The sequence below is a fragment of the Theropithecus gelada genome, chromosome 16 (assembly GCF_003255815.1).
Source record: "Theropithecus gelada isolate Dixy chromosome 16, Tgel_1.0, whole genome shotgun sequence".
Classification (NCBI taxonomy): domain Eukaryota; kingdom Metazoa; phylum Chordata; class Mammalia; order Primates; family Cercopithecidae; genus Theropithecus; species Theropithecus gelada.
In genome coordinates, this window is record NC_037684.1 from 12,349,649 (window position 1) to 12,366,987 (window position 17,339).

At 34.6% G+C, this 17,339-nt stretch overlaps 1 protein-coding gene across 6 annotated transcripts in view; it reads left to right on the forward strand.

Annotated features, from left to right (window-relative positions):
• Nucleotides 1-17,339, forward strand: part of BCAS3 (BCAS3, microtubule associated cell migration factor) — a 707,187-nt gene that overhangs the window by 178,405 nt on the left and 511,443 nt on the right. For all 6 annotated transcript variants that reach the window (XM_025361460.1, XM_025361463.1, XM_025361464.1 and 3 more), the window contains exons 8-9: nt 3,935-4,042; nt 10,191-10,267. In XM_025361460.1, the coding sequence (XP_025217245.1) occupies nt 3,935-4,042; nt 10,191-10,267 (185 nt within the window). The remainder of the gene's footprint in view (nt 1-3,934; nt 4,043-10,190; nt 10,268-17,339) is intronic.

Here is a 17,339-nt window from a genome sequence, read left to right on the forward strand (position 1 = left end):
TGAAATGAGAGATGTGTGCAACTCTTTATTTCAAATGAACACTTAGAGGCTATTATAGGATTATTAATTGATCTACTTTCAATTTTGCTGTGTCTCAGTGATGAAGGAGGCCTGAGGAGAGGGAGAGAGTACAGGAGAACAGCTGGTAGGTGGAGCCTTCAGAACACACTCATTTATTGATTAAATTTACCATCTTCTATGGGTCCAGTTTGTGGTGCCCCAAAACAATTACAATAGTAACATCAAAGATCACTGATCACAGATCATTCTAACAGATACAGTAATAAATGAAAGAGTTTGGAGTACTATGAGAATTACCAAAATGTGGTGGAGAGATACCAGTTGAGCACGTGGTATTGTAAAAACAGCTTCAGTAGACTTACTTGACACAGGGTTCCCGCAAACCTTCAATTTGTAAAAAAAAAAAAAAAAAAAATGCAACATCTGTAAAGCACAGTAAAGTGAAGTGCAGTAAATTAGGTATGCTCGTATGTAAGAATCATGTTAATTTACATAAAGATTTTAAAGTTAGCTTGTCATTGTCTTTAAAAAGGCCTGGTAGGATTTTGATTGTGATTATTAAATATATAGATCAGTTTGGGGAGACTTGCCATTCTTAAGAATATTATAACTCCCAATCCAAGAACATGGTATTTACTATTATTTATTTAGGTCTTTGATTTATTTTATCTGCATGCTATAGTTCTTAGTATACAAATCTTGCATGTATTTTGTTAGACTTACGTAGAATTATTTCATATTTTCATGTGATTGCAAATACTTTCAGTTTCAAATTGTTCATTTCTATAGAAACATGATTGTATATGTAGACCTTGAATTCTGCAACCTTGGTAAAGTTCTAGTAGCTTTTTAAAGAGATTCTTTGGGATTTTTTATGTAGATAATGTTATCTGTAAATAGATTATGTTATCTGTGATGGTTTTATTTTTACCTTGACAATCTGGATGCTTTAGATTTATTTTTCTGTACTTACTGCACTGGGTAAGATTTCTTATACAATGTTGAGTAGGAGTGATAAAAGCAGACAATTTTGCCTCATTCTTGACCTTATGGGGAAGGTGTTTATTCTTATATCTGTAGATTTTTTTATAGATGCACTTTATAAGGTAGAAGAAATTCTAATTACGGTTTGTTGAGTGTTTTTATCTTGAAAAGGGTGTTGCATTTTTATTCCTAAAAATGCCATACTGCATCTTTCTAATGTAATAATCATAGTGGTTCCCCCCTTTTTTCTATGAATATGGTGAATTACATTAATAGATATTCTGTAGTACACCAGCCTTTCATTCCTGCAATAAAGTGCAACTGGTTTTGTATTGCTAGATTTTATTTGGTAATTATTTATTTATTTATTTATTTTTTTGAGACGGGGTTTCGCTCTTGTTACCCAGGCTGGAGTGCAATGATGCAATCTTGGCTCACCACAACCTCTGCCTCCCAGTTTCAAGTGATTCTCCTGTCTCAGCCTCCTGAGTGGCTGGGATTACAGGCACGCACCACCACCCCTGGCTAATTTTTGTATTTTTAGTAGAAACAGGGTTTTTCCATGTTGGTCAGGCTGGTCTTGAACTCCCGACCTCAGGTGATCCACCCACCTTGGCCTTCCAAAATGCTGAGATTACAGGCGTGAGCCACTGTGCCCAGCTATTTGCTAATATTTTCTTAATGAGTTTTGGGCATATATTTATGAGACATATAGATATACAAGCATATGTTTTATTTTCTTGCAATATATTTATTTAGTTTTTGTATATGTGCTACTGACATTGTAAAATAGGTTGGAAAATGACTCTTCTACCTTGCTATGAAAGAGTTTGTGTATGATAGGTATAATTTTTTGTTTGAATAATTGATAGAGATTACAGATGAAGGCATTTTTAAGGATTTTCTTTGCAAGAAGTTACAAATTCAATTTCTTTTTAGATCGTGGGCTATTCAAATTATCTTTATGTGTAGATTGGTTTTGGCACTCTACATTTTAAGGCATTTGTCTGTGTCATCAGAATATTTCCTATTTCCTTCATTATATTATTTGTTTGTTCCTTGTTACTTTTTTGAACACTTTGACTAGAGTTGTTGATTCTAAAAATAACAAAGTTTTTGTTTTATTGATTCCCCCCTGCTTACTCATCTTATTTTATCGAATTCTTGTTGCATTTTTATTTCCTTATTCCTTATTCCTTTATTTCCTTTTATTGAATTTAACTAGCTCCTTTTTAAAAACTTTCTTTAGTTGAAACATTGATTTCTTTATCTGTCCCTCTGTCTAAAACACAGTTTTTTCTTTATTGTACCTTTACAATAAGTCTTATTATGTGGAATGCATTTCCATATACATTCTAGAATGAGATCTCATTTCTGGTATATTTTTGATGAGGTTTTAAACTATCAATTTAGAGAGGCTTTTAGGCCATGTTATTTTCTTTTACATAGGTATTTTTGTTTTTGTTTTTGTTTTTGAGACTATTTCACTCTGTCGCCGAGGCTGGAGTGCAGTGGCACATTCTTGGCTCACTGCAACTCCGCCTCCCAGGTTCAAGCAATTCTCCTGCTTCAGCCTGCCAAGTAGCTGGGATTACAGGTGCTTGCCACCATGCCCGGATAATTTTTGTATTTCTAGTAGAGATGGGATGTCACTGTGTTGGCCAGGCTGGTCTGAAACTCCTGACCTCAAGTGATCTACCCGCCTTGGCCTCCTAAAGTGCTGGGGTTATAGGCGTGAGCCATCATGCCCGGCCTACATAGGTTTTTTAAAAACCATTTTATTCTTTCTTGTGTAAATATATTATGAATCTTTCCTTAGATTTGTTCCAAGGTAGTCAATGGTTTTGATATTTAATGTCATTTTATATGATTTAAAAAAAATTTTTACTAATTGTTCTCAATTTATGAAAATATACCTGATGTTTGTATATTATACTTTTATCTAGTGACCTTGGTAAATCCATATATTCTAACAGTTGGACTTTATTGTGAATTTGCCTCTGTGTGTGTGTGCACAGATGATATATATTTCTATGTACAGAGTGGTATTTTTTGCTTTTATACAATCAAGTTTTTAGCAAACAATGACAGCTTTATTTCTTCCTTGTAATAATTACTTTTCTTGGCTTATACATAAGACCTTCTATACTGTGTTGAATAGAAGTTATGATAATGAGCATTTTTTTGACCTGATTTTAGGGTCAAACCTTTTCATATTTTATGGGTGTTTGCTAGTTTTTGTTCATTAGTTTTAAGGTTGGTACCCTTTATCATATTAAGGAAATGTTTCTTATCATGAATAGGCTTTGAAGTTTATTAGATTATTTTCTGTATCTGTTGGTGTAATCATGTCATTTTTCTTTCTTTCTTTCTTTCTTTTTTTTTTTTTTTTTTTTGAGATGGATTCTTGGTCTGTTGCCCAGGCTGGAGTGTAGTGGTGCAATCTTGGCTCACTGCAACCTCCGCCTCCTAGGTTCAAGTGATTCTCCTGCCTCAGCCTCCCGAGTAGCTGGGACTACAGGCACGTGCCACCACGCCTGCCTAATTTTTGTGTTTTTTTAGTGGGAACAGGGTTTCACCATATTGGTCAGGCTGGTCTCAAACTCCTGACCTCGTGATCCACCCACCTCGGCCTCCCAAAGTGCTGGGATTACAGGCATGAGCAACTGCACTGGCCTAATCAATATCACTTTTCTTCTGTGTAGTACTAATTTGGTGAGTGATATTTTTTTCTTCACCAAATTTTGCATTCCTAAGTTGACATAGAATAAGGGATGTATTATGATCATTTTTGGGATAAGTTTTGAATCAATTTACTAATATCTTGTTAATCAGAGATTTGAATATTATGTTAATGAGAAAGTATAGAGATTATTGGTGTTTCTTCTTTTAAAAAAAATGACATTTTTCTTTCTTTTTTCTTTTTTAGCACAAGCCCACCGTACTGTTGTGTGGATCTGTATTCACTTCGTACTGGGGAGATGGTCAAGTCCATTCAATTTAAGACCCCTATTTATGATCTCCATTGCAATAAACGGTAAGGATATTTTCATATGTTTCTTGTGTAAAATAAGAAACATGCTCTCCTGGGCATGGAGAACTCTACCAATTTCAGTGACTAACTTAGGTTTATTTTTAAAAATCTCAAGGAAACACTTTCTGAATTCAGTTCAGTGGAATAGCTCTAAGATTTCTTGATGAATATATTGAGACTTCTAGTCTTGATCCATTAGAGAACTGTAAATTCAGTTTAGTGGGGTATAGTGAGCATTTGTAAAACAAAATGGAAACGAATAGAAAGTATCTGAGCAAACTTAAAAATGTTAAGTATTGTTTTGAGAAATCTTTTAATGTAGCTTTTTATATGTATTTTATGTATGCTGATTTATGATGGTGAAATGTAGTTTTGTTGTGAGAACCCACCAAAATTTTTGAAAAGCATGTTCCTGAACTATAAAAAAAGTTTAAAAATATTTTTATTCCTTCACACTTCACAGTGGAGCTAAAATAGGGACTAGACTAATTTGTATCCTTTAAAATTTATTTCATTTAATTGCTGGGAAAATATTCAGATCTATCTTGAACTTCTATGTGACCTCTATTGCTAATGACAAATTAATCACAGAACATTGGAGGAGAAAGGAACCTCAGGAATCTTCTATCACCCAGCACTTTCCTTTCCCATTTAAGCAAACTGAAGCCCTGGGATGGTGAATATCTTGATCATTAGCTCTTACGTGCCTTGTATAAATCTTCCATGCCATCAAAAAGCTAAACACATGAAATATAGAAAATAAATTGTTTTCTGTCATTTCAGTAAATTTAAGTGAAGCAAAAGACTCACAGGTTAGATTTTAAAGAGATGTTTTGAAAATTGACTTAGTAAGGTTGAATGTAGAAGGGAGGGCAAAGACATATTTAACAAATACAAATAAAAGGCTGGTGGGTTTTCATACTAATAAGAGAAATATTTGAATTCAAGTATAGAAAGATGAAAATTATAGGATGTAGGAAAAATACCCAATATATTATTGCTAGAAGGATATGATTGTCCCATGACATATCAGGTTGGTCAGAAGGGTATAGAAGTGTTAAACAACATTATTGAATGGGTAGATCCTGCAGACATATTTAACCCTGAACTGTCCTTTGTGCTGTCATGAACTTGATTACATATTATTTGGTCAAAAAATAATGTGAACACATACAAAAAGTACAGAGAAGATTCTTAGACCACAGCTTCCCTGTATTTCAATTACATAAATATACTAGAAATCAAAAAACAACAACACAAAACTCTTTCTTTTATTTGCTTTCCTCCTTAATTTAAAATGTTTGCTCCATTTTAAAGAGGAAATCAAAACTGTAATTGTATATCATCTGAGAATTAATAGCAAGATATAGTTGCTCAGTTGCTTAGGTACTTTATTTAAAAGTTTCAGGTCCCCCACAGATAAATGTAGTCACCTATATCTGAATTGTTCCTCATTCTCCAAAAAGCATATGTATCAATAAATGGAATCAAATAGAGGTGAGGCTGCATATACATATAAAATCACCTGTAGCCCATGCTTAATTCATATAACTACACAAGAGTGAATACTGCAACTAGAAATTTTAAATTTGAGGATGGTAGAGCTTATTCAGGAGTCCTTGCAAGAGGTGATATGACAGAGTGTATGATGTGGCAGAAAGGAGACTATGTTGGGAATTTATTGATGCAGAAGGGACATAAGTAAACTATGGTTCACTCCCAGAAGCATAGGCTGTGTTGGAGACCTGGTAGTTTAAAGCACTAAAGGATCAAAAGGGTCTGGGGAAGCGTGCAGGAACAGATGTATCCTTGAAAATTCCTTCTGGCAGTATGGCAGGCAATTTTAAGGGTAGTAAGTCTTCAAATAAATAAATGTAATAGGGAGAATATATGATGTAAGCCTTACTGAAACAAGGTAGCAACACTGACTCAGAACATTTACCGCTCCCCCGTTATAACCCCCCAATGAAACAGTAATTTATAAGGTCTGATGCTAATGAAAAGATAGATAAGTGTACCAGTGTAACAGAATAGAATCTCAGATTAGACACACACAACCCTCTTTGGACATGTGACTTACAAAGTTTCCGCTGCAGGTAAGTTTTTTCAATAATTATTGCTCCAGCACTCAGATACTGATACAGAAAAAGCTCAAGTCTTGACTCCTAAACAAAAAACAATGCCATGTGAATTCTAACTCTAACCATAAAAGATAATACCATTTATTTGTAGGAACATTTTCAATTACAAATTCAATTTATTTTATATTTACAAGTCTGTTAAGATTTTAAAGTTCTGTCTAGCACAAGTTTTGATAATTTGTCTTGATAATTTATCAATAGTTTTGACAATGGTCTTTCCAGTCATTTGTCCATTAAGTTTTCTAATTTATTGGAATTAAGTTGTTTGTAACATTGTAACAAATTAAGTTGTTTGTAAATTCCTACGTTGTTAATTTAATGGCTGTAGGATGTCTAGTGATGTCGGTAATTTGTGAATTATATTTTCTTTTCTTTTTTGGGGGTTGGGAGGACCGGATCTCACTCTGCCACCCAGGCTGAAGTGCAGTGGCACCATCACGGCTAACTGCATCCTTAAACTCCCAAGCTCAAGCAGTCCTCTTGCCTCAGCCTTCCTGTATCTGGAACTGCAGGCATGTGCCACTGTGCCTGGCTAATTTTTTTTAACCTTTTTTTTGTAGAGATAAGGCCCCACTATGTTGTCCAGGCTGATCTAGAACTCCTGAGTTCAGGTGGTCCTCCTGTCTTGGCCTCCCAAAGGGCTGGGATTAGAGGCATGAGCCACTGTGCCCAGTCTCTCTATTTTCTTGATCAGTCTACCTAGATATTTGGTTTTATTTCTAGCTGTAGGTTTATTTATAGGGAAGTGGTGTGAGGTATGTGTTGATTAGCAAGTTCAGCAGTTTATTTTCCAGTTTGCCGATGGTTGTTTTTTTTTTTTTTTTTTCATAACCGGGCATTGTATTTAGTGAAGTCAATATGAAGATGAATATGTATTTCCTTTTCAATTTGTTAAAAGAATAAATTATATTGGATGATTTCCCAGTGTTAAACTGTTCTTACACCCTGGGTTTCACCCTAGGGGTAATTATCTGTAATCCTTTTTATATATTCCTGGATTTAATTTTTGCATCTGTGTTCATGAGGGAGATTCATGTGTATTTTCTTTTTCTTGTTATGCCTTGTCTGTTGTTTTGTTTCATTCATTAGACACTTAGGAAGGTATTTCTTTTTTTGGAATTTTCTATGATAATTTGTATAGGATTGTAATTATATTTTTCTTAAATCTTTCGAGTTTCTGTTATTGGATTCATATACATTTATGGTTATTATGACCCTTTATGAACCATCCTTCGTTAATAGTGATATTCTTGTTCTTAATGTTTATCTGATAATAATATATCCATTTCAGCTCTTTTGTTACTATACGTATGGTACGTATTTTTCCATTTTTCAGTTTTAAGTTAGTTGTGTGTTTGAATTCGTTGTAGACATAATATAGTATCATTATCCAGTCTGACAGTTTCTAGTTTTAAATATTCTATGTTTATAAATTATGAGAAGGAATGAGATTATGTGCTTGTGTGTGTATATGTGTATATATATGTGTTAATATAATATGTGCATGTGTGTGTATGTGTGTATATACACAAATATAGTATGGTATATCTGTATGTATATACACACATACACACACACCCATATATATCTGTATGTATATATCTGTATGTATATACATACACACACCCCATATCTATCTGTATGTATATATCTGTATATATATACATACACACACACCCCATATCTATCTGTATGTATATATCTGTATGTATATACACCCATACACACATACCCCATATATATCTGTATGTATATACACACACCCCATATATATCTATTTGTATATACACACATACACACACACCCCATATATATCTGTATGTATATATCTGTATGTATATACACACATACACACAGCCCATATATATCTGTATGTATATGCCTGTATGTATATAAACACATACACACCCACCACATATATGTCTGTATGTATATACCTGTATGTATATACACACACCCCATATATGTCTGTATGCATTTATCTTTATGTATATACACACATACACACACACCCTATATATATCTGTATGTATGTATGTGTATGTATGTATATACACACATACACACCTCATATATATCTGTATGTATACATCTGTATGTATATACACCTACCCCATATATATCCGTATGTATATATCTTTATGTATACACACACACACACACCCGCCCCCGCCATAAATACTTTCTCTTTGGTTCCATTGACTCTTCATAGTGGTGCATGTTTTTTTGTGTGTGTTCCATTATTTGATATTTTCTGTCAAACACTGTGTGTAAAGGTATAGTACAGATGTTGGTAATTAATATTTAAACATGGAAATGCCTTTTCTTCTATCAGGGCATTAAAAGGGTATTAAGTTGATATAATATGTAGATGAGGTGATTTGAGGCTTTAGTATAGTAACAGAGCAGAAATGGAATTTACAATTAATTCTAAAATTTCATATTATCTCCTTTATAAGGATATTGTCTCTATCTTTTTGTATATTCAGAGTACACATACGCATGTATAGCAAATTGTCATTTATTAATAGCAAACAACCCAGTAAAATATATATAGAAAAGTTTTTAACAGGCCCAGCTAGAAAAAAAAATCACAAGGATCTAACAGTAGTCACTCGTTAGAATTATTCTGCATCAGTAAATGAAATTGTTGTTTTTAAAGATGAATAAAATTAATAAAGCATGCATATGAAATAATACATTTTCCTTTTTTCTACTCATATTAGCATCTGTTGCTCAGATTTACCAGCCTCCAATTTTGAAAAATAAGCTATTAGTTTGTTAGATATTTAGTAACAATTATAATCTTTATTTGATTTTTTGAGGTAAATATTAAGCTTGGCCATTTATATTAATATCCTGGAAGGAATAGCACAACATAAAGTAGTGGCTTTGGATGTATTTTAGGAATTTTGCTTTAAAAAATTGTTTATAACTAAATTATTTTCTAATTATTTCTAAATCTTGGGCATTGAGAAAAATATTGCTTTTACAGATTCTTAGTGAATTTTACTATATTGAGTCAATCAGAAATAACTTATTTATGAGTAGCAGTTGTCTTAGATTTGTATGTGTTGGGAAATTCATCTGCCATTTCAACTTAAAGTGATAGGTTACATAAATCCATTTTATCTTTAATACCATGACTAAAACATCACTGGAAAAACACTTTTAGTAGATAGCCAACAATGTATTATCTTCTCCATTCTTTTTTTTCTTCTTTTTCGTTTCCTTTTGAGACAGCATCTCACTATGTTGCCTAGGCTGGTCTCAATCTCCTGGGCTCAAGTGTTTCTCCTGCCTCAGCCTCTTGAGTAGCTGGGATCACAGATGTGCAACACTGTGCTGGGCTTGATCTTATCCATCTTTAATGTAGACTTATTGGATTCAAAAATAAATGAAAACAAAACTTTATTTTATGCATTTTTATTTTTAGAGATGAGATCTTGCTGTTGCCTAGGCTGGAGTGCAGTGGCGCGATCATAACTCCCTGCAGCCTCGACCTCCTGGGCTCAAGTGATCCTCCTGCCTCAGCCTCCTGAGTAGCTAGGACTACAGGCTCACACCACCACACCTGGCTAATTTATTTTTATTATTTCTTATAGAGACAGGGTCTTCCTGTGTTGCCCAGGCTGGTCTCGACCTCCTGGGCCCAAGTGATCCTTCTGCCTTGGCCTCCAGGAATGTTGGGATTGTAGGCATGAGCCACCATGCCTGGCCAAAACAAAACTTTATTAAAAGACAAATATTTTTTGAGGTGGTAGTTTTTCCTTCCATCACTTTTCTTCTAGTCATCTCTATCTTACTTGTATATAGGATTTCGTGGTTTATATTTTTACACATTTTAAGAGGCAGAAGTTTCTAGCCTAAATATTATAGGAAATGTTTAATTTTAAAATTGTATTAGTAGGCACTTGTTTTCATCTAGATGATATAATGCATTTCTGATTCCACTTACAGAATTTCACATTCACTTTTTTCTTTCTTTTTCTTCCCCCCTCTAATTTTAGGATCCTTGTTGTAGTCTTGCAGGAGAAAATTGCTGCCTTTGATAGCTGTACTTTCACGAAGAAATTCTTTGTTACAAGTATGTACCAATTTTTTTTCCCTTATGCCTTTGGGTTTATACTAATTACTTGACACAATCAGAAAACTAACTGTAATTTTCTCAACAGTATTTAATGTTTTCAGTTTTGATGATTTTCTTGTGATTCTGTGGTTGTTCTCATTGAGTAATATAATTGTATGATATATATTTTCAACTTTCCAACACATTTTCTTTCTTTCTTTCTTTTTTTTTTTTTTGAGACGGAGTCTCGCTCTGTCGCCCAGGCTGGAGTGCAGTGGCCGGATCTCAGCTCACTGCAAGCTCCGCCTCCCGGGTTCACGCCATTCTCCTGCCTCAGCCTCCCGAGTAGCTGGGACTACAGGCGCCCGCCACCTCGCCCGGCTAGCTTTTTGTATTTTTTTAGTAGAGATGGGGTTTCACCGTGTTAGCCAGGATGGTCTCGATCTCCTGACCTCGTGATCCGCCCGTCTCGGCCTCCCAAAGTGCTGGGATTACAGGCTACTAAGCAAGCTTTGTTGTAGGTTACCTCACTTTCTCCCTACATACTCTCCTTGAGTAATTGTGATTTAGTTTCATGTAGCTGTTTCATACTTTCAAAGCAATTGTCAAATTGCTTAACATACCATATTTTTATACATTATACCTTCACATATGAGAAAATTTGTTTCTACTAACATTAGTATCTGTCATTTAACCAAAAGGTTAAAAAACCATATTTTTCAAATAATTACTTATATTTTAAAAGAGTGTTTAAAAACCTTCCATACTGTTAAATAAAGTTAGGTACTTATAAGGCTGTAAGCACAATTTCCTTTAAAAGTTTTGTTTGTATTTGTAAATTGATAATATTTGCAGCTTTTCTGTGGGAGTATTTGGCAGCTTGAGATTTTGTAATAGGAGAATTTGTGGTGAGTCCTCATTTGGGTCAACTTACAGATTTTCTGTATGATGGAAAAAAATGTAAACATGTAAAGCCTTGGAAAATATATTGGCAGAATCAGTATAGAAGTTGGCACATTTTCAAAGAAAACAATTTAGCAATTTCATATTACCAATTTTACTATAATTTCTCAATATAAACCATATATGACAGAGATAAGAGTGGAAAAACCTTTTACTCAGAAGGGAGAATCGAGTATGTATTCTTCTTAGTTTTTATTGCTATTTGAAATGGTTAAATGTATCTTAAATATATAAATGTCTTCAATTTTCAATAATTTGGCCTATTATGTGAACATGTAATAATATAGTGCTATGGCAAAAATACTGTATCTTAATTAAACTTCTAGTGCCACAGATATGCCATTTCTTTTCCTGTAAAGGCCACAAGCAATAACTTTTTATTTTGGGAAATATATACATGTATATAATTAGAGTAGTAGTATGATAAACACCCATGCATTTATTATCTAGTTTCAACAACTATCAAATAATGGATAGTCTTTTTCATTTATACCCCTTCCCCAATTATTTTGAAGCATATTGCAGGCATTATAGAATTTAATTTGTACATATTTATTATCTACGTCTGAAAGATAAGAACTTGAAAAATTACCAAGTGAGTATATAATTATCCAAACTGCAGTCTTTTGATTTGCACAGTTACCATACTGGATTTAACTCTGATCAACATATGTAAACTTGTAAAGTCCTGAGTGAACACAGATATATGGTTATCTTGTCCATTTACTACCAATGAAACTCCCAAGGTTTTTGGTACACCAAAACCTACTTTATGAAAGTTTAGCATCCTTGCTAAATCTTTTCTGCAACTCAATTTTCATGCTTCTTATGTCCCATTTAATTTGAATCACTCATTATTCTCATTTTGTTGGAGGTATATTTTTCCTTTGTCTTCGTGACTGGAATGGCCTTTCTTTTCACTAATACCTCTTCTCCTTATGATGTTTTAATCCTATATATCTTTCTGGGCCCAGTGTAGATAGTAATTCTTATATGAAGTCTTTATTGACCCCTTTAGCTTACAGCAACTTCTCCTTCTAAATCCCCTAAAGATAACATTTCCCGCTGTCTGTTGGCAGAGCATTAGATTTTCAACATACTTTGCAAATCAGGATGCCCTGATCAAATATGCTTAGAAAATGCTACCTTCTGTTGAAACTGGCAATGGTGATTAGTATTTTGTCTGTTTAAATTTATTTAATACATTTCTTTATTTCCCATATTTATTTGATAACAGACCTCATTTGTTACCCAACACCCTTTGAGAATGCTTTTGTAGTATGTCATCTCTGCCTCTCTTAAGGCACTTACATTCTATCTTGTATACATTTTCTGTCGGTTTCCCGCTAGACAGTAATCTCACTGAGAGGAGAGTTACTCAGTTTGTTTTGGATTGAGGAAATAAAGTTTTACCATGGAAGGCATAGTGTGTCTATTATGTCCTTGCCAATGTAAAAATATTAATGATTTTTTTGTTCTTTTAATGATAAAACCCAGTTCACTAAAGATGCATACATTTATCAAAATTATGTTCTGGTTTCAAAGCACAAGTTTTTTTTTTTCAGGATGTTTAGTTAACGAAAATGTTTGTGATAATAGTATGTCTGAAAATGTAGTGTTTCTCTGCCAATAGTTATCAGATGAGGAATAAAGTTATTTATATAGGATCAGTACAGATCTTTATAGGTCTGAGTTGGAAATTAAAAGTAAGTGGTGAATATTTTAAGAAATGAATACACACACACACACACACACACACACTATATATAGAGATAAATGAAATTTCTCTCTTACAAGTCACATTGGGGTAAATCCAGAAATTTTGGAAAGGATGAGTTTGTTAGAAAATTATGTCTTCATAGGCGTCAGCTCTTAAGTATCTGTGTCATATCTGCAGTACCTCTCCTGTCTATCTCTAAAGGATTTCCTCTTTGAAAATGGGATCTTCTGTTCTGCAAACTTTTAGTAAGCACGAAACATAAGTCAAATTTGATAAAAGCGAACAGGAGACTGACTGAGTTGTTAGCAGTCTTTCTTAATGCCTTTCATGCTTTCCTTTTTCCTTAATGTCTTTTTGGGACATCTTTGCCATGTATTCCTGAATACTTCCCCCTGAATTGCTGGACCACTGAATAGATAAAACAAGTTTTGTTAAAGCATTAGTCTCTCTTATATTCTGTGAATTCTTCACTACAGGAAGAAGAAATCTAGAGGGGTCAACAGTGTTTGTGGTACCGTAGAAAGGTACTTTAAAAGTGAAATACAGCTTTTAGTGGTCCTGGTCAAGTGGCTGGAGGTCCACAGTGATGAATTTTTAGTAATTCCTGACCCATAAAGATTATCACTTATTCTTTCAGAGTAATGTTTGCATAATGGTTCCCATGGGTTGGGCATTCCTTAAAATCTATTTAGTGTGGATTTCATAAAATCTGAAATGTATGTTACTTAAATGGTTAAAATGTTGAAAAAAGAGTAGTAAATAAAAGTACATTCTGTTATTTCTGGGAATAAATGTTGGAAATAAGTGTAATTAACTATGTATATAAGCCCAGTAATGTCTTTTTTTTTTTTTTTTTTTTTTTTTTTTGAGATGGAGTCTCACTCTTTTGCCCAGGCTGGAGTGCAGTGGCATGTTCTCGGCTCACTGCAGCCTCCACCTCCTGGGCTCAAGCAATTCTTGTGCCTCAGCTTCCCGAGTAGCTGGGACTACAGGCTTGCACCACCATGCCTGGCTAATTTTTGTATTTTTAGTAGAGATGGAGTTTTACCATGTTGTCCAGGCTGGTCTCGAACTCCTGAGCTCAGGTGATCTGCCCTCCTTGGCCTTCCAAAATGCTAGAATTACAGGCATGAGCCTCTGTGCCTGGCCAGTAATGTCTTAGTGAGGAAAGATGTTTTTAATTTTAATATAGTTGTCAGAAGGTAGGATAGTGCACCTCCTTGGGAAGAGTAGTGACTGAAAGGGAGTATAAGAGGGTGCTTTGGGGAATCTATAATGTCCTTTTTTTTGGTCTGGTTGTTATTTATGTGTTCAATATGTGTTCACTTTGTTGATTTGGGTAATGCTGCATGTATATTATATTTCAATACACACTTAATATGAAAAAGTTCAGAAAGCAACAGTAACATATGTTTGTGATTTCTTTCTTTGTACTCTGGATACAATTTGATGTAGCCTTTCACTATAGGTCCCCCTTACCTGTTCATCTACAAATACCCTTACCAATACTAGTAATGTGTTTTATTTCATATTTCTCTTAGGAAGTATGTCATTCTTAGTGGGGTCAAATTTATGCATATGACATATGATTTTAGGTTGGTAAGATTGATGATATTCTGCAAATATTTGAATGAAGGAATTTGGCCAATTTTCTTTGAAATTACAGCTTCCTCTAAAGTGGTTTATATCAATATTTAGAGCAAAATTTACCATGACCAGATTTTTAAAATTAAAGAACAAAGGGTGCCACTTCATAAGTTGAAAGAATCTTATTTTCCTCCAGTTTCTGCATCTTCTCCCTATTCCTTTCTACAGACTGAAACTTTTGTCAGGTGAATCCCATGCCTGTAAGCTGGTTTTGCCTGTTAGACTGAAAGGTATAGGTTATAGAGATCGGAGGACAGGATACTGGGATGTAGGGAGCGGGTGGGACAGGGTACACTGAGATAGCATTTGTAGTAGTTCATTTGCCTGTAGCACATAGTTTTTCTCCATTTATTGGTACCTAGTTCTTAAAGTGGGACTACATAGCCCCTGTCAAATGACAAGATCTCCACTTAATGAAGATGTTGTTTTGATCATGCAAGCAGTTATCTTCTAAAATAGTTTGAAAAGGTTTTGTATAATACCTTTTTAGTGCATTGGTTATATACGAATACAATGAAGGGACTGTAAAATAAGTAGAGACAGCTGTGTCCATCAGAGCAAGCATCATGGGAATTTTTGCCAAAGGGTGGAAGGAACAGGTAAAGAGAGCTGATAGAGGACTGTTAATGGAACGCATCCAATATGATGAGAAAGGAGACACCTTTGTATTTGGATATAAAGAAAAAGTCGCCTTGGGCAGCTGTCTGATGTGGAAATCCAAAACCCATGTATGATTAGGAAAACAAAAGACAAAGATCAATAGATGTCATTAGCAGTCATTTTCAGTGTTCTTAAATTGAAAGGTAGATATGAAGTCTCCAGAGAGATCAAAGGAATGTTCAGTAAGCAATCTTGTTCCATTGGCCTCTATTTTTACTTGGAGGAGAAAACTTATTGCTTATAATCTTAGTGTTATTTCTTGGTTTTAATGTGTTCTTCATTTATGTTAATGATTGATAACAAATAGAACAAATGGGAATGGAAATTTTACTTTAAAATGCAAAATTATCTTTAAGTTTTGAAAGAGGAGCTTTGCTTTTATATGAAGAAACAGGTTTGTAATATTTATGATAATTCATCGATAGGTTAGTGTGAGTTCTAAGTTCAGCTTACATTAAAAGTTAAACCTATGTTTGTTTTTCTGGGTTCTCCATAAGATGGACAAGGTCACTATGATGTTTTTAGGGCATGTGCTGGTGCCGGATACATAGTGGACACTCAGTGAATATGTATGCAATGAACTAACTTGTGACTTTTTCATTCTCTGCACACAGTTCTCATCCATTGAGTCTTAGAATGGCAGTACTCTGAAATTCATGGTGTGCTTCATATACATGAAAAGTAAACCGAAAATAAAACAGGAGTTTTAAACTCAAAACTCATAAAAACTTATGAGAGTTGTTAATCAGCTGTATGATGGTTAAACAAATCTGTGAAATGGTATTTAATGTTTTATATGCTTATGTGTTTTTCTGGGGAGGATGCTCACATTTTTGTTGTTGTTGTTTTTTGTTTTTTTTTTGAGATGGAGTCTCGCTCTGTCGCCAGGCTGGAGTGCTGTGGTGCAATCTCAGCTCACTGCAACCTCTGCCTCCTGGGTTCAGATGATTCTCCTGCCTCAGCCTCTCAAGTAGCTGGGATTACAGGCGCCCACCACCACACCCACCTAATTTTTGTATTTTTAGTAGCGATGGGGTTTCATCATATTGGCCAGGATGGTCTTGATCTCTTGACCTTGTGATCCACCTGCCTCGGCCTCTGAAAGTGCTGGGATTACAGGCGTGAGCCACTGCGCCCAGCCATATGCCACATTTTATCTGATCATTAGTTAACAGATATTTGATTTGTTTCTACTTTTGGGCTGTTGTCGATAATGCTTGTATGAACACCAGTGCACAAGTTTTTCAGTGGACATATGTTCTCTTGGGTATGAACATTTAGCTACAAGTTTTTGTAATTTTGAAATTTGAATTTCCCTGATGGCTAATGACACTGACCATTTTTAGTGTGCTTATTTGCCATTTGTATATCTTTGTCCATTTTAAAATTATTTGTCTTTTCAATACTGAGTGGTTTTTATATTATAGATATAAGTCACTTATCAGATATATTTTTTGCAAAAAATATTCCCTCATTCTTTAGATTGTCTTTTCACTTCTTTTTTCTTTATTTTGTTTTTTGTTTTTGTTTGTTTGTTTTTGAAACAGAGTCTCGCTGTCTCCCAGGCTGGAGTGCAGTGGCACAATCTTGGCTCACTGCAAGCTTTGCCTCCTGGGTTCATGCCATTCTCCTGCCTCAGCCTCCCAGGTAGCTGGGACTACAGGCGCCCGCCACCACACCCAGCTAATTTTTTGTATTTTTAGTAGAGACGGGATTTCACCGTGTTAGCCAGGATGGTCTCGATCTCCTGACCTCATGATCCGCCTGCCTCGACCTCCCAAGGTGCTGGGATTACAGACGTGAGCCACCGCACCTGGCCTGGTGTTTTCACTTTCCTGATGGTGTCCTTTAAAGCATGTTAAATTTGCATTTGTTTTGATGAAGTCCAATTTATGTATTTTTCTTTTGTCCTATGTAAGAAACCATTGCCTAATCCAAGGTCATGAAAATTTGCAATATTTTGTTCTAAGAATTTGATTGTTTAACTTTTATATTTAAGCCTTTGATCCATTTTTGTATGTGGTATGAGCTAGGGGTCCACCTTCATTCCAGTCTAAATGCTTTTGCATTTGGATATCCAGTAGTCCCAGCACCATTTGT